The sequence below is a fragment of the Psittacula echo genome, assembly GCF_963264785.1.
Source record: "Psittacula echo genome assembly, chromosome: 1".
In the NCBI taxonomy this organism is placed as follows: Eukaryota; Metazoa; Chordata; class Aves; order Psittaciformes; family Psittacidae; genus Psittacula; species Psittacula echo.
This window is the reverse complement of record NC_137735.1, coordinates 46701633-46718876: the sequence shown is the minus strand read 5'-3', so window position 1 is coordinate 46718876 and position 17244 is coordinate 46701633. Positions and strand designations below refer to the sequence as shown.

Sequence of the window (17244 nt, the reverse complement as noted above, 5' to 3'; positions counted from 1 at the left end):
GTGTGAACCTTCCATAACTTCAACATACAGTGCATTTTTATGTGAATAATACCTGTTCTTATCTGACTGATAATTTCTGAATATTTGCATTATAAAATAGGATAGTGCAATTATTTTGTGTATAAATTTGTCTATATCTAGTATACCTTATCAGCACAGAATATATATGTATAAATGTTTCATGTTAATGTGCAAAAGAAATTGCAATAAATTATTTTTTCCACTGACTTACAGAAATCTGGGGACTTTCTTTTTGATGAAAGCTGTATTTCATTGTTGTTGATCATTTGTTGATGATTTGTTGATCGTACAAAAGAAGTATGATCTCCATTCCATAATTTGAAGTCCAAGTGTAAATAATTTATCAACTCATTGTTCCAATGTTTGCAAATGTCCAAAATTCTCCCACATTCAGGTTAATGGTCCACGTCCTCAGATTAGTGTTCAAAATGTGCAGATTAATGCTCCAAAAATAGTAGATGAGGTCACAAAAATGCATACACTCCTTTGAAACTTGGACAATGTTTAACAAGCAGAAGTTATTAGCTGTCCACTTTGAGCAGGATGTACGTTACCAACCAAAGCTTTAGGAATGGGAAATGAAAAGAGGAAGCCACATACATTCCTTTCCATCATCTCACTGTCAACAAGGCATCCGCGCACTCCGTGAGATATTGCCCTCGCTCTAATAGATACACAACAGCAATTTGCACTTAATCAAGCCTGCCAAAACATTAATGGTGACTGCTAAAGACACAGGATTTGTGTCAGCTGTGGTTGTGCATTGACATAATTCATGCAAATGGATGTGAAGTAACTGAAGTTTCTGTATAATAATACTTCCAGCTGTGGAAGAACACTCAAATACTGCTCTGACTTTATATTTTTACCTTCTTAATAATGGTTATAAGCTCACATTTGAAAAACAATCACACGCACAAGAATGAGATAGGAAATGATATGCTGGCATCTGATATGAATAAGAGCTGGGTGGAACTTGAGGCTCTGAATCTTTTCTTCGAAGAAAACTCCAATAAAATCTAAAGCTAATAAATATTTGACTGTTGCAGCCAAGCTGTGTAGTGCAACAGACACACTTGTACTCTGAAGCTTTGATAGCTGTGTCAGTAACACCTATCTCCATGGAGCCAGAGGAAGGCCTGAGTCATCTGTATCTTAATATGGTTCTCATTCATTATGTAGATAGGTCAATACTACATGTATATTGTCACAAACTGTAAAATGGTTATTCAGTGCATTTACAGAGCTAAAAGAAGAAAAAAGTTGGGTCATCGTGTTCTAGCAGCATGAGAACTTGAAGAGAATTTGGTACTCATCTTCTCCAGACAGTCAGCAGGCAGTCATTGTAGTGATACAAATAGGAGCTTATAGGCCACTGTATATGAATTCTGTCAGTTACTGTGTTGGCATATCATCTCCAAGTAAAGTGATGTTACTGGACTTACAGTCCTGTTTTATTTGACTGCCAGGGACACACAGAGGGTCTGTGTTACTATTTTTCATTTAACAAGATCCTTTGTTTTTGGGGGAGGGTCTGAAAATGGTGTCATTTTATGCACCTATTTGGCAAGGAGGGGGAAGCAAATAATATGCTGGTACGCAGAGCTGTGCTAATTTAACTATAAATTAAAAACCAATTGGTTCCATTCCCCAATCCAGAGCAGCATGTACAAGGTATTATTTATTTTCTTTTTTGTCTCTACTGTTCCTGAGTCTTCTGGCTGGTTTTGGGAGACAGTTGTGGAAAAACAGTAACAATACGTGCTGTCTCCACCAATTCACTCTTTGTTTGTTATGAGCAGGAAAAGGCTAATGTTCGTTTTCATCATAATGGTCAATGGGTCTTTCTGCCAATGTGACTGTTTTGGAGATAACAATCAGAGAATGTAAGAACAATTTTGTGACTGTTATTCTGAGATGAAGATGTGTGTTCTCTGTTATAAAGGTTTTGTTCCAGACTATTCCAAATACCCAACAGTCAAGTTAGCATTGCCTTTGTTATTGTGCCTTTGTTAATGTGTTGTTTTTTTTTTTTTTGCAGAGATGATCATGGGTATTTCGCTACATATAAAGCACCCAATGCAAATTTTATGCTACAGTACAGTTGTACTTTCAAGGAAAGCGATTTTATGTGATGGGGGTCCATGAACTCACAGCAGTCAGCTGGTGGTAGCACACATTTTTTTCACCTGTTCATATGCTGGACACCTTTTGCTTGAAGCCTGTGTGGTTTATTTCTATTGCAGGTTCCCAGGATCGTTTTAGCCTTCCAAAATTGATTTTACACTTTGATAAGTGTGGTAACCTGTCCAGTGCTGAAACAACTGACTTGTGATTAAAATGACACAACTTAGCTGAGTGCAGACAAAGTGTTCATAATTCCTAGCTGGTGCTAATCATAATCCAGAAGTGGAGACCAATTAGGTCAATAGTTCTTGGACCTTTGTTTAAAAAACAACGAACACCCGCACACAAAAACTACATGGCCATGGTTTTCAGATGAGAAATAAAACTCTTGAGTTCAGTATTGCCGGCTTCGGATCATACACCAGTATGAGCATAGTGTTGTAATGCATTGTGTGGAAAATCAAACCACCTTATAATTACTTTCAAGGTCCCTGTCCTTGCAGTCCTTCTTTTGTTTAACATAAAACATGTTTTATTGCACAATTATTGGCAGGGAAGGGTTCAGCTAGGCACAGGAGGGGAACACCTGAGCTGCAACTACAGTGACCAGAAAGTGTCTCAGATTGCAAACAAACATTGTTTTCTCATCTGCACCTCATACAGTGTAAATTTAAGATTTGGTGTGCATACATTGTTAAACTGGAGATGTCAATATTTTCTTAAGCTGTAATTAATTGTTGTTTTATCATACAGATGGCAAGAAAAATTCAACATCTGTTTAAGAAATACTTGTCCTGGGTTTTTTGCTTAGTCTCCTTACTGGGCATGATTCATTTTCCAGGTGTGTTATCTTTGGTAAATGTTGGAAAACAGTACTACAGCTGGAGACAACCTCCATTGTCTCTTGCATTCCCATGTATGTCACATTTTAACTGTGGAACTAACTTATCTTAGGACCACATATTTCTGGCACTATGGCCCTGCAGCAGTAGGAAACACTGCTTTCTGACTGAGTGCCATAGACTATTAAAAAAACCCAAAGTGAACCTTCACTTCAGGCAACACTTCAAAAAGCCACTAATTCCTTTTTTCATTATCTTTTCTTCATTTCTGGCCCCAACAGGCTAAAAAACTCTCCAATAAATTGTTCAGAACAAAGTAAGAGCTGCTGGAACATGGGAGATCGCGCAGTAGCCAAACAATAAATCTGACTGGGTAGCTCTCCACTGGAACAGCTGCCAGTCCCAGTTTTATGTTACTTCTTGTCTAATGGAGGAGCCTGGTCTGTGTCAGATGATGTCATGTTTTCTAATTAAATGCTGCAGGGTGCTAGTATTTTCTTCCCTGTTACTACCATAATACCAGACAATCTGTGTAGAATGTTACAACAGTCTTGAAGGCAAGAAAAAGGATGTCACAGACACTGGTATCAGGTTTTGAAAGCTCTGCAGGGCTGACAAAATAAAGCCATAATGATTGTTTTGTGTGTGATCCTGCCTATAGCTCTCAGATTCAGACCTGACTTTCAGCGCCATCCTGAGGTAGTGGCAGTGAAGTTGGTAGAGGTGCTTTGTTAGAGCAGGGAAGAGTCGTTTTTCTGGGGCAGCAACTCAAAACTGGCTAAAGGGAAAGTATCACATACTCTAAAAACATTGAAAGCACAACAGAAAAGACAACACTGTCCAACAGGTCATACAAGGATGGAACAGGAGCTGCCTGAAGAAGAAATGTATCTTTTGTTTGTGGGTTTGGTTTTTTTTAATTGAAGTCTGTAGGAGAAGCTACTGTGAACTGGATAGTTTTACCCTGTCATGTTTTATGTTTATTATCTGTTTATACACGATTAGAAGATAAAGCTTTTCCTGTAAACAAGCAGCTAATTGATGAGCTGTGTGTTTGGTGCTGAGTTACTTTATGTTTGTTATGCTATGACATGAGTACAAACATTGCACCATGTTCTTGTAGGGTGGAGGTTGTCTTTCTATGTCCTGGCTGGTTGCCGTTGTGTTGGGCCGTCACATCTGCCAAGAGAGGGGATTGTAGCCTCATTAGCTGTGTTACAGGATGAAAGAGTTTGCAACTAATACAAAACTCTTACTGAAGGCAGCCAGTAAATTCTGGATTAAACAAACACACAGACTGCAGGAATAATTCACTTTCACAGATGGATCATGGCTGGAGATAATTCATAAGACTGCAGATGTTTTGCAGGAATGAGGAGGAAGAAAAGGCAAAATTAATCAGAGAACCTGCACACAGTGTAGCTTTGGCTGCAAATAGTCGATTACCCTTCCTCACACTCTCCAAATGGCCTAACCTTGATATACCCTCACTTGGAAAAAGGAGAAAGAAGGTGCAGGAGATTGTACTTACTTACTATGTGCACAACTTAAATATGTTGATCTCTGTGGGATCGGTGACGGGCACAGATGGCACACTACATCTCTTTCTGAATGAGGACAGTGCCTCTGGAGATGTGGATTCATGAGCAGATATTGAGTAAGGCCTCAAGAGGTGACCTGGTGCTCGTGAATGTTTTTGTCCCAGCACTGTGTAAGATACCCAGAAAGGACACCCAGAAGTCTGATGAGCAATCACAAGCCTGCTGCCAGACAGGGAAGGGGCAAAGAGCCCACTGTGTCTGTAGGACTCTGCACCTTCAGGTTCTTGTTAACCTCCCCTGCTATGGCCATCTTGGCAAAAGGGGACAGAGAAGCGGCTGGCCCCGTAGCCTGGAGGCAATGTGCTTACCTTGGCTGCTGGAGGCTTGCTTTTGGTTAGAGCAAGCAGGATCTTGCAGGTATATGTTAGGAAAGCGGCAGAGGGCCACTTTCCTGGTTGTTGGCTTTCTCCTGACTAGCAGGGAGTTAGCTCTTTGCTGTGCCTGCAGTATTCCTGTTTAAAAGATGAGGAATTAATCACTGACCAAATAGGCACCTTGAACTGCACCTATTTGTGTCCTGTACACCCTTGCTCATAGTAAGAGTTGCATACAGACTGCAAAATCCGAAGTCAGCAGCTGTTGGAAGACCTAGCTTCTTGGAGGTAGTCATTTCTCCTAAGGAAGACCATGGAAATAACAGCTGCTTTGCTTTGATTGCTAGGAGAAAAGGTCAATTTTGTTATGCAGGAAAATATTTAATTTTGAAAGCAATTGCTTCCTCCAACACATAAAGATTTGTCAAATTTGTTATATTCATTTCCATTGTTCCTTTTATAAGGCGTGAAAGAGAGGCTATCTGGACAAAAGTGCTGGCTTAAGAATCAGATCTCCACCTCTGCGATAGGCTCAACCTCAGTTTTCACTTCAACCTTATTTCCTGGTGTTGTGGTTTAAGCCCAGGCCGTAAATCAGAACCACGAAGTCCACTTCCCCCCCCACCTTTCTTCCCTCCGCTTCTGGAGGGACGGGGAGGAGAATCAAAAGAATGCAACTCCCACGGGTTGAGATAAGAACAGTTTAATAACTAAGGTATAACACAAATCACTACTGCTACCACTAATAGTAATAATGATACAGGAAATAACAAGGAAGAGAATACAACCGCTCACCAACCGGTACCTCGCCCCACCCCGCAGTGTTCCAGCTGTTCCGGGTACTTTCAGTTACATCCTAGGCATGACGTGCTGTGGTATGGAATACCTCTTTGGTTAGTTTGGGTCAGGTGTCCTGTCCCTGCTTCCTCCCGGCTTCTCCTCCTCCCTGGCAGAGCATGAGACTCACAAAGTCCTTGGTCAGGGTAAACATTCTGACCAGCAACTGAAAACATCGCCTTTATCAATATTTTTCCCAGGCCGAAAGTCAAAACCACAGTGCTGCACCAGCAGAAAAAATGACTGCTACTGCTAAACCAGGACAGTATCCACCCCTTATTCCATACCATTCACGTCATGCTCAGATCCCGCATTTTCAATATACCATCACTTGTAACAGTCTTTCAGAGCAGGAGAGGCCCATTGCAAAGTCCACCCCTCGATCATGAGTCCATCTCTATGTTGCATCTCTGCCCTGATGGCCTGAAGTGTCATGGGCCCATCAGGCTCAAAATAATTCACCCTCCCCTGCAGCAGTTTCTGCAACTTGTCGTCGGGGACTCCACACAGCTGCCTTCCATCTCCGATGCTTCCAAAGCACTGGAGGGGCCCAGTGGATTAGATACTCGCCCATACTGTCCCACACACCGTGCCACTCATGACTGTCCAGCCCTGGGGAAAACCTCTCGGTCCCCCTGTATTGTCTAAACCCAGACAAGACCCAAACCTGACTCTGCTTAACTCTTGGGATCAGACAAAATGGCCGTGGGTAGAACACACTCTGTGTGTGTGCCAACATGGTGATCCCCATCACGATCAGCAGGCAGGTCCCAAGGGTACCCAAAAGCCATTCAAAACCTTCAGAACTCTCAAATGCTGCTGCTGTGCTTGTCACTGGGGATGTAGCTCCTGTGCTTGAAGGCTTTCTCACCACCAGCTTCTCTTTTTCTGAGTCCAGATCTTCCTCCTCTGCCTTGCTGGAAAGTGCTGCGTGGTCTCCTGTGTCCTCCTGGGGCTCGGGCTCACGGGGCTCGGCAGGCTGCTGCTGGGGAATGCTCTCGGCCGCCGCGGGGCTGGGCTCGACTGTGGGGCTCGGCTCCTCCGCCGCCTCCTCCCGCTGCTCGGCAGCTGCCTCCTTCCCTTCCTCGGCAGCCGCCTCCTTCCCGGCCTCTGGCCCCGCTCCCGCCGCCGCTTGGTCCCCGGGGCCGCTCTCCCGGGCCGCTTCGGCCGCCGCCGGCTCCCGGGGCCGCTCCCCCTCAGCTCCCCGCAGCCTCACAAAGACGGAGGCGAGGACGAGGGCCAGGACGGTGAAGAGCAGCGGGACGGCCAGGTACAAGTCCACGGCCACGTCCATTCCGCCCTGCTGCCGGAGCCCCCCCCTATCGCAAGCCATTACCATAAAGTACAATGAAACAAGAACCTTAGCCCAAGGCCCACACTTGATAAACACTAACACAGCAAATACCGGCTCCAAGCAAGCTACGACATACAGAAACTGTGGTATCAAAAAGAACAACTTTGAGAGCCCATAAATCAGCATTGTGCCTTGGTCAGATCTGTCGTTATCTCAACCCTTCCCGCCCCACGTTGGGCGCCAAAAAGAACTGTCGTGGTTTAAGCCCAGGCCGTAAATCAGAACCACGAAGTCCACTTCCCCCCCCCACCTTTCTTCCCTCCGCTTCTGGAGGGACGGGGAGGAGAATCAAAAGAATGCAGCTCCCACGGGTTGAGATAAGAACAGTTTAATAACTAAGGTATAACACAAATCACTACTGCTACCACTAATAGTAATAATGATACAGGAAATAACAAGGAAGAGAATACAACCGCTCACCAACCGGTACCTCGCCCCACCCCGCAGTGTTCCAGCTGTTCCGGGTACTTTCAGTTACATCCTAGGCATGACGTGCTGTGGTATGGAATACCTCTTTGGTTAGTTTGGGTCAGGTGTCCTGTCCCTGCTTCCTCCCGGCTTCTCCTCCTCCCTGGCAGAGCATGAGACTCACAAAGTCCTTGGTCAGGGTAAACATTCTGACCAGCAACTGAAAACATCGCCTTTATCAATATTTTTCCCAGGCCGAAAGTCAAAACCACAGTGCTGCACCAGCAGAAAAAATGACTGCTACTGCTAAACCAGGACACCTGGGGGAATGGCCCCCAAACCATGCTGTACACTTATCGAGGAACATTGTCCATCCTTTTGGTTCACTGGCCCCCACCACCCCCAAGAAAATGACAAGCCTTTCCCTTCTTGAGTTCTAACTGACTTCTAACTGCTTTGGACTTCAGACATCAGTTTAATGTTTGTGGTTTGTTCATCTAATGCTGGTGGTATTAATGATATTTAAAAAACATACATCATGTGGTTCATTACATTTGATTTCAGGAATATACAAACCAGATGTTTTGCTTCTGATGTATTGGTACTTTGCATTGTAACAGCTGTCACGCGTAAAAGGATGTATAATCTACTGTTCTGAATGAAGATAAAATATTCCAGTATTTGCATAAGAGATGGTTAAAATTGCATTCATTTTTGGTAACTTTTTTGGCAAGGATTATGTAACAGCAGTGCTACATAACAACCCCAATTCAAGATAAATGAGTTAAACTTTTCCCAGGCGGCACACAACATTCCCAGAGCTCCCTTTACAGGAAGCTTTTAGCAGTGTCCTAAAAGCAACAAAAACTTGTTACAAAACAGATCCTTTTTGAAGAGGCAATTGTTTGTTTAAATTAAGACTTCCAAGCCAAAGATACCATCATACCACATCTTTCTAAACTTTCCATTTCATATTTCATGGATAGTTCCTCAAAGATTTTTTGTGTTATTTCTGCTTGCATAACAGTCAATTTTATTGCCCCCTTTGTCTTTTCAACCTGGAGACTTGTAGCAACTGCAACATTGCTGCAAGACAACATATATTAGGGCATTACCGTGATGCATTTAACTGGTCTGTCAATTTAATTAGTTGTTTGAAAGAGCTTGTCAGCACTTCAGCAGTGTCTTCTTTTGTGGAGTCCTCACTTCTCTGCTAGGAGTTTCCAATTTCTACTGACCAACAGTGTTACTCTCAATGCAGGGTAGTCCATTTTGCACATTGATTTCTTGTGTCTTATGTTCATTTTAACCACAGCCCTCTGGTGAATATTCAAAAAAAAGTTTAATTAAGTGTTACTGAATTGGAGACAGGATTGAAAACACTTGCAAGAAAAAAAGGTATATTATTTCCAGGCTGTTGCTGACACTGGAGTATGCCAAAAGCCCCTAAGTCTGATGCTTTTGTTCTACAGTTCTACCATCTTCAAACTACTGGACAATCTTCATTTATGAGGATCTGGATAAACCGGAGGGACTGATTCTAGAATCTTTGCTTCCTTTCCTCAGCTGTTTCTGTAACAATCCCTTTTCCCTTCCATGTGTCTCAACAGTGGAGATAGAAACTTTGGGTTGCATTTATCAGAATTGTTCTACTTGCTCAGTGTACTTGCAAACATCCGTAAGCCACTAGTGCTACTAACCACAGTAGCTGGGTCAGGCTGGAACATCTCCTGCTTCCAAAAGAACACGTCCTGGGAAACTCCCTGCCTGTGGAAGAACAAAACCAGCTTTCTTCTGCCTCATATGCAAGAATATGGATGAATTCTGCCAGTGCATGGCTTGATGAAAAAAATTCAGTAATCAGAGAATAGGGACTTAAGCAGGAAATCAGGTGATGAAAGGAACAACCCCTACCCACCAGCACACAGCTGCATCAGGGAATAGCTTTAACCACTACGTGGCTTTTTCATTGATGCCCGTTTTGACCCTACAGAGGTAGGTGGAATAGATAATCAGAAATCTGTAGGACAAAGGAGAACTGATGTTTTCTGAGCATTAGACCACATTTGGGCCCCTCTCATTTTCTGAGTATTTGCATGAGCAGCACCTGCCTTGGACTGTAGCAGCAGAAGTTATGGCTCTGTGGCTGCAAGGGGCTGGGGAAGGAAGACTGGTATGCAAGGTGCTGGAGGTACTGGTCCCTACTGAGGACTTTCTTCCCATCAGCACTTGAAGAAGCAATGTAAAGCAATGTTGCTGCTTTTTCACTTTTAACAAGAAAAGAGGGTCAGAGGTTGGGCACTGATTCTGTAAGTATGGCTAAAAGAATTGTTTTTATGAAGTTGGGTACTGCCTGGTATCTGGTGTCTGTTCTGTTATCCTTCACGCTCTTAGGCAAAAGTTCAGCTGTTGATGCATGTAAACTATTCATTTATTTTAATTAACAAGTCCTGTATATGCTTTATTTCATTAATCTGTGGTTAGTAATACACAGCCAAAGTCATGCAGTCAGAATACATGATATAAATCCATTCCTTTTGTAGCTTTCTCAGCAGGACAGCCATCCTGATTGCTAATTGCTGACCAGTCTCAAAAACTCCCAACCTTTTTCAGCTGATTGTTAGAAGGTAGAGAGCCTTTGGGTAACCTAGTGTTTATAAATGCAGACAGGGAGACTGAAAAATAGTAGCCAAATTTTGTCCTTGATGTAACCCTCCAGAATTTGGCTAGCTCTAGCCACTGTTGCATAGGATTTTGTTGCAAATGAAATCCATATTGATAAGTGAATGTTGCAGGTTTTCCTTACAGGGCACCCTCTAGCTGGTCTTAAAATCATATAAACAACTGATCAGTTTGTGGATGTGTTTATGTTCTTTCCTCTGTTGAAAGGACCAATGTCAGAATTATGCAGTTGAGTTCTGAAATATATTTGTTGACTTTAAACTGTGAGAGTGTGATGAAAGCTCCTGTAAGGGTAACTAGCGGAGCGTAACTCCATTGCTGAGTGCAAACTCAGTAGCAGGTTCTGTGTGTAGAAGGCATATTTCCTATTTGATGTTACAAAAGACACAGAGGTTAAGAAAGAAGGCAAATGTGTAGGGTTTTCCTTAGCACAGAAACTGTTTGGACTTTCAGCCCTTCTCATTTTCCTCAGAAATACAAACCATACCTCTCATCGGAAGTGTCACAAGAAATACTCTGTTCTTTTGAAAACTAACCCTTTCTCTTCTTTTTGTGGTGTTTCTCCAGTTAAATGGTTGGTTTTTTTTCTCATATCTGGTTTGTTTCATGTGGGGCATTATTTGCCTTTTTTATTCGTACATTGCTCAGAAGTTTGAACTAAAACAGCTCAAAAAAATTCCATCTATTCCGACTGCAGGAAAAGATCAAGATGTGATGTAACACTTCCAGACTAGAGCACAAGCTGTAAGTGACCTGTGAGTTTACAGGGGCATGGGCTGGAGTTGTTTGACAGTTTTGGACTGAAAAATTTCCATTGAAGTCTGGATCAAGTCCGTAACAAATAATACTGTTCCTGCAGATGGTGGCTAGAAGCATTAAGGATTTATTCAGGCTTACAAATGTAGCAGGCCAGGTGACCAACAGGAAAATACTCCAGGGCACCAGGGCTAATCCTATTAGCCAGGAGTCATAGTCTTTCTAAATATGTTTTCTTTGGCAACTACTGTATACAAAGACCTGTTGGTTACCCCAGGAAAAGAGGCTATATTAAAATTCTTAGCTAAAGTTGTTGGGAGTATCAGTTACAGAAACTGCACTAACAATCGAGTCATTGTTGTGGGAGGCATGGGTTGAGTTGAACAACACCAGAAGCAAATTTTGTTTTTTAACAAACAGGTTTTGCATATTCCATGGCACATGAGCAGCTCTGAAGCCCACATTTTTCACAGCTTGTGTACAAAAGTCTTCCTTCTTGTAACTCTTCTTATTTCTGATCTTCAGTTCATTCACAGTCTAAAATGAAGCCTTTAAGTATGTAACGGATACATCACAATGGTCAAATATGTACTCATGAATCCTGCCTTGAATGCCTACTTGCCAAGTCTTGAACAGGTAGAAGTAGGTAAAGAAACCCAATGCTGTGCTTAGATTGAGACCCATGAAGGACACAACCTGTGTTAATCTAGGTGTTTGTCACTTTAACTCGAAACAACTGGGTAGTTGAGAGCGGCTTTGAAAGAGTTGCAAAGTAAGCAGAAATCCTAACAATTATAATGTGGACTACAAACCTTCTTTTCATTAAGGACCCTGCAGTGTACTGGAAGTATTACTAAATTTTCTAGGCTCAGGGTCATTTTTCGAATTCAAAATCCCACAATTCTGAAGGCAAAAGCAAGATATGCACTTAATCAGGCTTCGTGAAGCAAAATTACATGCTTTTCTAGAGGTAGAAGGGTTTTGGTATTTGAGTTTGGAAAGAAAAGGTACATGTGTAGATCTCTCTATCAGTCTTCTGCGGTTTTGTAGAAGCACTCCTGATCCCAAAAAAGATTTAAAAAATGCCAAACAAAAAAATCATTACCTTATAGAATCATAGAATAGTTAGGGTTGGAAAGGACCTTAAGATCATCTAGTTCCAACCCCCCTGCCATGGGCAGGGACACCCCACAATAAACCATGTCACCCAAGGCTCTGTCCAACCTGGCCTTGAGCGCTCCAGGGATGGAGCATTCACAACTTCCCTGGGCAACCCATTCCAGTGCCTCACCACCCTCTCAGTAAAGAATTTCTTCCTTATATCCAATCTAAACTTCCCCTGTTTAAGTTTGAACCCGTTACCCCTTGTCCTATCACTACAGTTCCTAATGCATAGTCCATTCCCACCATCCCTATAGCCCCCTTCAGATCCTGGAAGGCTGCTATGAGGTCTCCATGCAGCCTTCTCTTCTCCAGGCTGAACAGCCCCAACTTTCTCAGCCTGTCTTCATACGGGAGGTGCTCCAGTCCCCTGATCATCCTCGTGGCCCTCCTCTGGACTTGTTCCAACAGTTCCATGTCCTTCTTATGTTGAGGACACCAGAACTGCACACAATACTGCAAGTGAGGTCTCACGAGAGCAGAGTAGAGGGGCAGGATCACCTCCTTCGACCTGCTGGTCACACTCCTCTTGATGCAGCCCAGGATACAGTTGGCTTTCTGGGCTGCGAGCTCACACTGCTGGATCATGTTCATTTTTTCATCAACCAACACCCTCAAGTCTTTCTCCGCAGGGCTGCTCTGAATCTCCTCTCTGACCTACCTGTACCTGTGCCTGGGATTGCTCCGACCCAGGTGTAGGACCTTGCCTTGAGTGTATCTGTCCTGGGATAGGAGCTGGGTAGGGAGGAGAGCCCCTGTTTGGCCACTGGTTGTGTGTGTAGTGGAAAGGGCATTTGGGAGTTTTTATCTTCTAAAGAGGCTTCCCTTCTTGTGGGCGCTTTGTTTCTAGTGAGGAGTCAGCAGAGGTGAGCTGCTTCTGATGTATAAAAGGACTTATAGTGCCAGAGGGTTGACAGGGCAAGGATGGTCATAAGCAGCATCAGCAAGATGTGATACTAGCCATGGATCTACAGCAGTATCCTATTCTACCCCATTCATACAGAGCTTATTGTTAATAACCCAGTCATGTTTCAGCATTGCAGTAAGCAATTATTACAATATGAGCTTGGCAATATTTCCTGTACCCAGAGTTTAATAGCTCATCAAGTCTCAGCCTGAGAATGTGTTCAGCTTGGGATACAGTTACAGTGACTAGATGTACTAATGTTTATAGCGTAATAAGGGATATGCACTTCTAAACCACTCTATTTTGACATGAATTATGAGTGATCTGTTATGGTTTATCTTGGTCTGGGATTTTTTAGAATCGCATGATGATCCTTGGATTTCCAAAATACAGAGAAACCCCAGAGAAGTGCTAAACTGGAAAGGAGCCGTAAGAAACCAAGGGCTTATATCATGCTGCCATGGGGTATTACTCTGCTGAGGAAGACTGCTTTCCTGAAGTTTCACTAGCACAGATTCACACACCATGTGACCACTTGTATCAGGGTGAGAGGGTAGACACAGCTAGCTACCTTCAAACTTGAGTGAGTGTATAGGGAAATTCCTGTTTTACTGTATAGTTTCAGCTTAAAGAATTGGTGATTCTTATTTTGCGGAAATTCTTATTTTAACTTAAACAGTGTTTGCTTAAGCGACAGTAGATCAGCTTGTTTGTATAAGCTCCTTGAGAGATACTTTGATCGTCTTATTTTGATGCAGAATGGGGGTGGCTGTGTATTTTTGCTCTTTTACCTTGGACACGAATCTAAACATTGTGCAGCAAAGATGCTGTCATTTCAAGCTAAATAATGTCAGGTTTGCCAGCACTCCTTTTGAAATATTTCCCTCACTCATACACCATTAATCAGAAGGTTTCAAGTTATACTGAGTAATTCCGTAAAAGATGTTGAGAAATTAACTCCACCCATGAGAAGGGTTGGGAACAGAAGTCTAAAGTTAGTGGGGCATCTACTGGCGATTTGCTGCAATGAATTAATCTACTGCATAAAAGTCTGATCCAAATACTTCTCCTGTACAGGCTGTTCTGTGTTCATTTTGTTTTGCCAAATAAGCAAGTGCCAGGCCTGTTTCCTGAGCTCTTTGGCCAAAATATGAATTTCTCCTTGAATAAATCCGTACTTTTTGGCACTCCTTTAGAGATGTCTGACGCATAAATTGCAATAGTAGACTTGTGAAATATCTTAGTTAGAAGAAGAAAGGAAATGAGCTAAAGAAATTTGTCAAAAAATGTGATGCAAGTCTTTAACAATTTCAAACTTCCCTCAATCCCAATCTATCAGGACAAGTTTTCTGTCTGGTAGATCATCAAACTGTCTTCCTTGTACCGGGAGCTACTTGTGATATTCTGATGTGCTGCCCAAGGATGTGGAAATGAATGCAATGCATAAAAGAGTGCAACAATACAATCATAAAATACAGAACAACCAAACACAGGTCATTATCCACACAACCTAAAAATACCTTCCTCTGTTCTTCAGAAAATGTTGTGTGCAACAGCATGGTATTCTGTACAGTATTAAATAAAGTTTAATGACTTCTGCAGAATGCATTTTAAAATGTCCCAGTTTTATTTTTTATTGTGCAACACTACTTTGGACCAGTTGGAGGGTGTCATTGTCAGGCTGGCATGTTTCTAGCTACAGAATTCTGTGTTGCTTCTGTTTGTGCGCATCAGACAAAGATTTGGAAGGAGCCCAGGGGGGCTTTCCCAATCATGTCACTAATTTCATTGTTGGGACTAACATTTTAGAATTAAACAATAAGCATGGGAAAAGCTTGCTGATATCTCTACTTGAAGCATGGGCATGCACTTGTAAAAAGGAAAAGGGAACAAATAAACAGCAAAGTAATGCTAAACTGGGAGATGATCTGATCGAACTGTTAAAATACCTTGCTTCTGCTGCCCTAATAGGTATGTCATCTTTGCATAGACAGTAAAGCCGAATATTCTCCTAAAACTTTAAGAAATCCTGTTGCCTTAATAGAACAGTAGTCATGCATCAAAGTACAAAAGCACCCTTACTTCTGTTCTGCTGCGCAGCACACTTCTAAATTTAGCTGTGCTGGGGAATCAATTGCTTTATATAATCTCATCACAAGCCATTGTTGCAAAAAAACCTTCTGAGTCTGTCAGTTGACCTTGGGGAACACCAGCCTTTGTTCTGCTTTCTTCAGAGCTACTTTTGTCATGTATGTTAGAAGAATCTATAACCAAGCAGCGATTTCAGCTGTCCTTGTCTAAAGTCAGTGGAGTAAGCAAAAGTAATTTTAGTCTTGTTAAACTAAGCAAAGATGCAAGTACTTTCCCTTTCTGAGAACTGCTGGTTTGTTGGGGTCTTTGCTCATTCTTTAGCATGTTCTGTACTTCATTTCACTTGAACTTTTGACACAGCAGAAGAGACGCCAGTTTTCTTTGGTTTAATCCTTACAATACTAATTTTCTTTTTTGTAGTCTTTATTAGTAGAAGGAAAGAAAAAAAAAACTTGTTGTGATTGATAGCCACAAAACACTTTGATCTCTAAAATACAAAGGATGCTGGATCACTGTGTTTGATCTTTCCTCTGCTTTTCTTATTATCCACAGGCCAGATAATACCCGATTCCAACTTCCAAACCCGTAATTTCTTCTGGTTTAAGAAATCCAGGGCTATAAACTATTTGAAGCTGGGAGAAATCTTTAGAGAAATATTGCAGTATGTTTGCTGTGTTCTATCCATTCTTATTTTGCATTGCAAAAATGCGCCTTGGATGACAGTGGGTTAGACAGACCTTTTTGTACAGCTGCTGTTCCAAGTGTGTGTGTGTTTGGTAATAGTGATGGGGGGGAAAAGTCCCAGCAAAAATGACTAATAAAAAAGAATGGAGCAAAAATATCTCTACGTTAACCTTAAGACCTTTCAAGCCTGCAGTTACTGAGGAGTAAAATCAAGGCATCTCTTTCTAGGAAGCAAAACCATTTCCTGCATTTCCTGAATCCTAAGGCTTTTGTTGAAGAGAAGCTGTTGCCAATGACGGCCAAATAGTAGCATTTTCATTATTTCAAATCTAACCTTAAAGATTTGGCTGCTTAGTAAGTACACTTACTACTTTCTGTGTAGAAAAGTATTCATTAATAGTGGCTGAATCTGAGCAGACAGTATGGAATAATAGTGTGAATTACAGAGAATGGCATGACTGCTGGCCTGGCCTTTCTGGCGCTGCATTGACATGAGAGCACAGAGGCATGCTTCTGGGTAGTCTGAGGGTTGTAGAGCCCAGGGACCAACTGGAGAACCATCATTCAAAAGGTATGATGCTGTAGCCTTTGTGAGCTTTCCAATGTAAAAATGTTTTGATTAGCAGTCTAGATCATGCTAGTCTGAAGTCTAGAAAACTAAGTTTTCAAATGAACAGTTACCTATTACTATTATGTATGGTTAATTGAGAAGAAGCCAATGCTTCAAATCAGGATAATCCTTTATTATGTTGTCTTAAAATTAGTCTTGGGTGCATCTTTTACAAGACTGTTTTGTGTCAGCCTCTCCTTAAGGGTTTCCATCCAGTCTGTTAGGCACGTCCAAGTGCATCAGAGGCTCTGATTGATAGATTATGTCAAGAAACATGAATTTGTGCAGAACTCTAGAGACCTATTCTAGAGAAAGACATGCATTAAAGATACACTGTATAATTTCATTTTATAAATTGAAATTATCCTATTGACTTTCACATTTAAAAATTATCATGCTGTTTACTAAGATGTACTTAAAAAGAACACAAGACCCCCCTCCAGTGCAAACTTATTCTATGAGCTTTAGTGTTGGGGGCAGTGGAAAGAGTGTCTATCTACACTACACTATTCCACATATTTGGAATTCTATTTAATTACAGAAGTCTTCTTTAAAAAACATTAGACTCTAAATCCACTACTGCTCCATAGGCCCACACAGAAATAGGAAAGCACAAAAGCTTTTCTGAACACTTCCAGAGGAATAAACATTCAGGAAGCCTGTTTCAGCATCAAACCCACAAAATTCTTACCCTCACTGATTTTTAATCAGACACAGGTAAAGTCTTTCCTGTGATTCTGTGATTAAACTCTGAACTTGACCTATGCCCACTTGCCATCTACTCAGGTGCCCTGTGGTTCCCCATGGTAGCTGCAGACTATTAGATTTATTTTTTTAATGCATTTCAGA

The 17244-nt window shown here is 41.9% G+C and overlaps 1 protein-coding gene across 1 annotated transcript; it reads right to left on the bottom strand.

Moving 5' to 3' along the window:
• Positions 1 to 1830: 1830 nt before the first annotated feature.
• LOC308229631 (uncharacterized protein) lies at positions 1831 to 7036 on the bottom strand (the record flags this gene model as incomplete). Its single annotated transcript, XM_080633779.1, has 3 exons — positions 1831 to 1880; positions 4900 to 5043; positions 6541 to 7036. 3 exons carry the CDS (start codon positions 7034 to 7036, stop codon positions 1831 to 1833), a joined length of 690 nt encoding a protein of 229 aa, XP_080489905.1.
• Positions 7037 to 17244: the final 10208 nt, after the last annotated feature.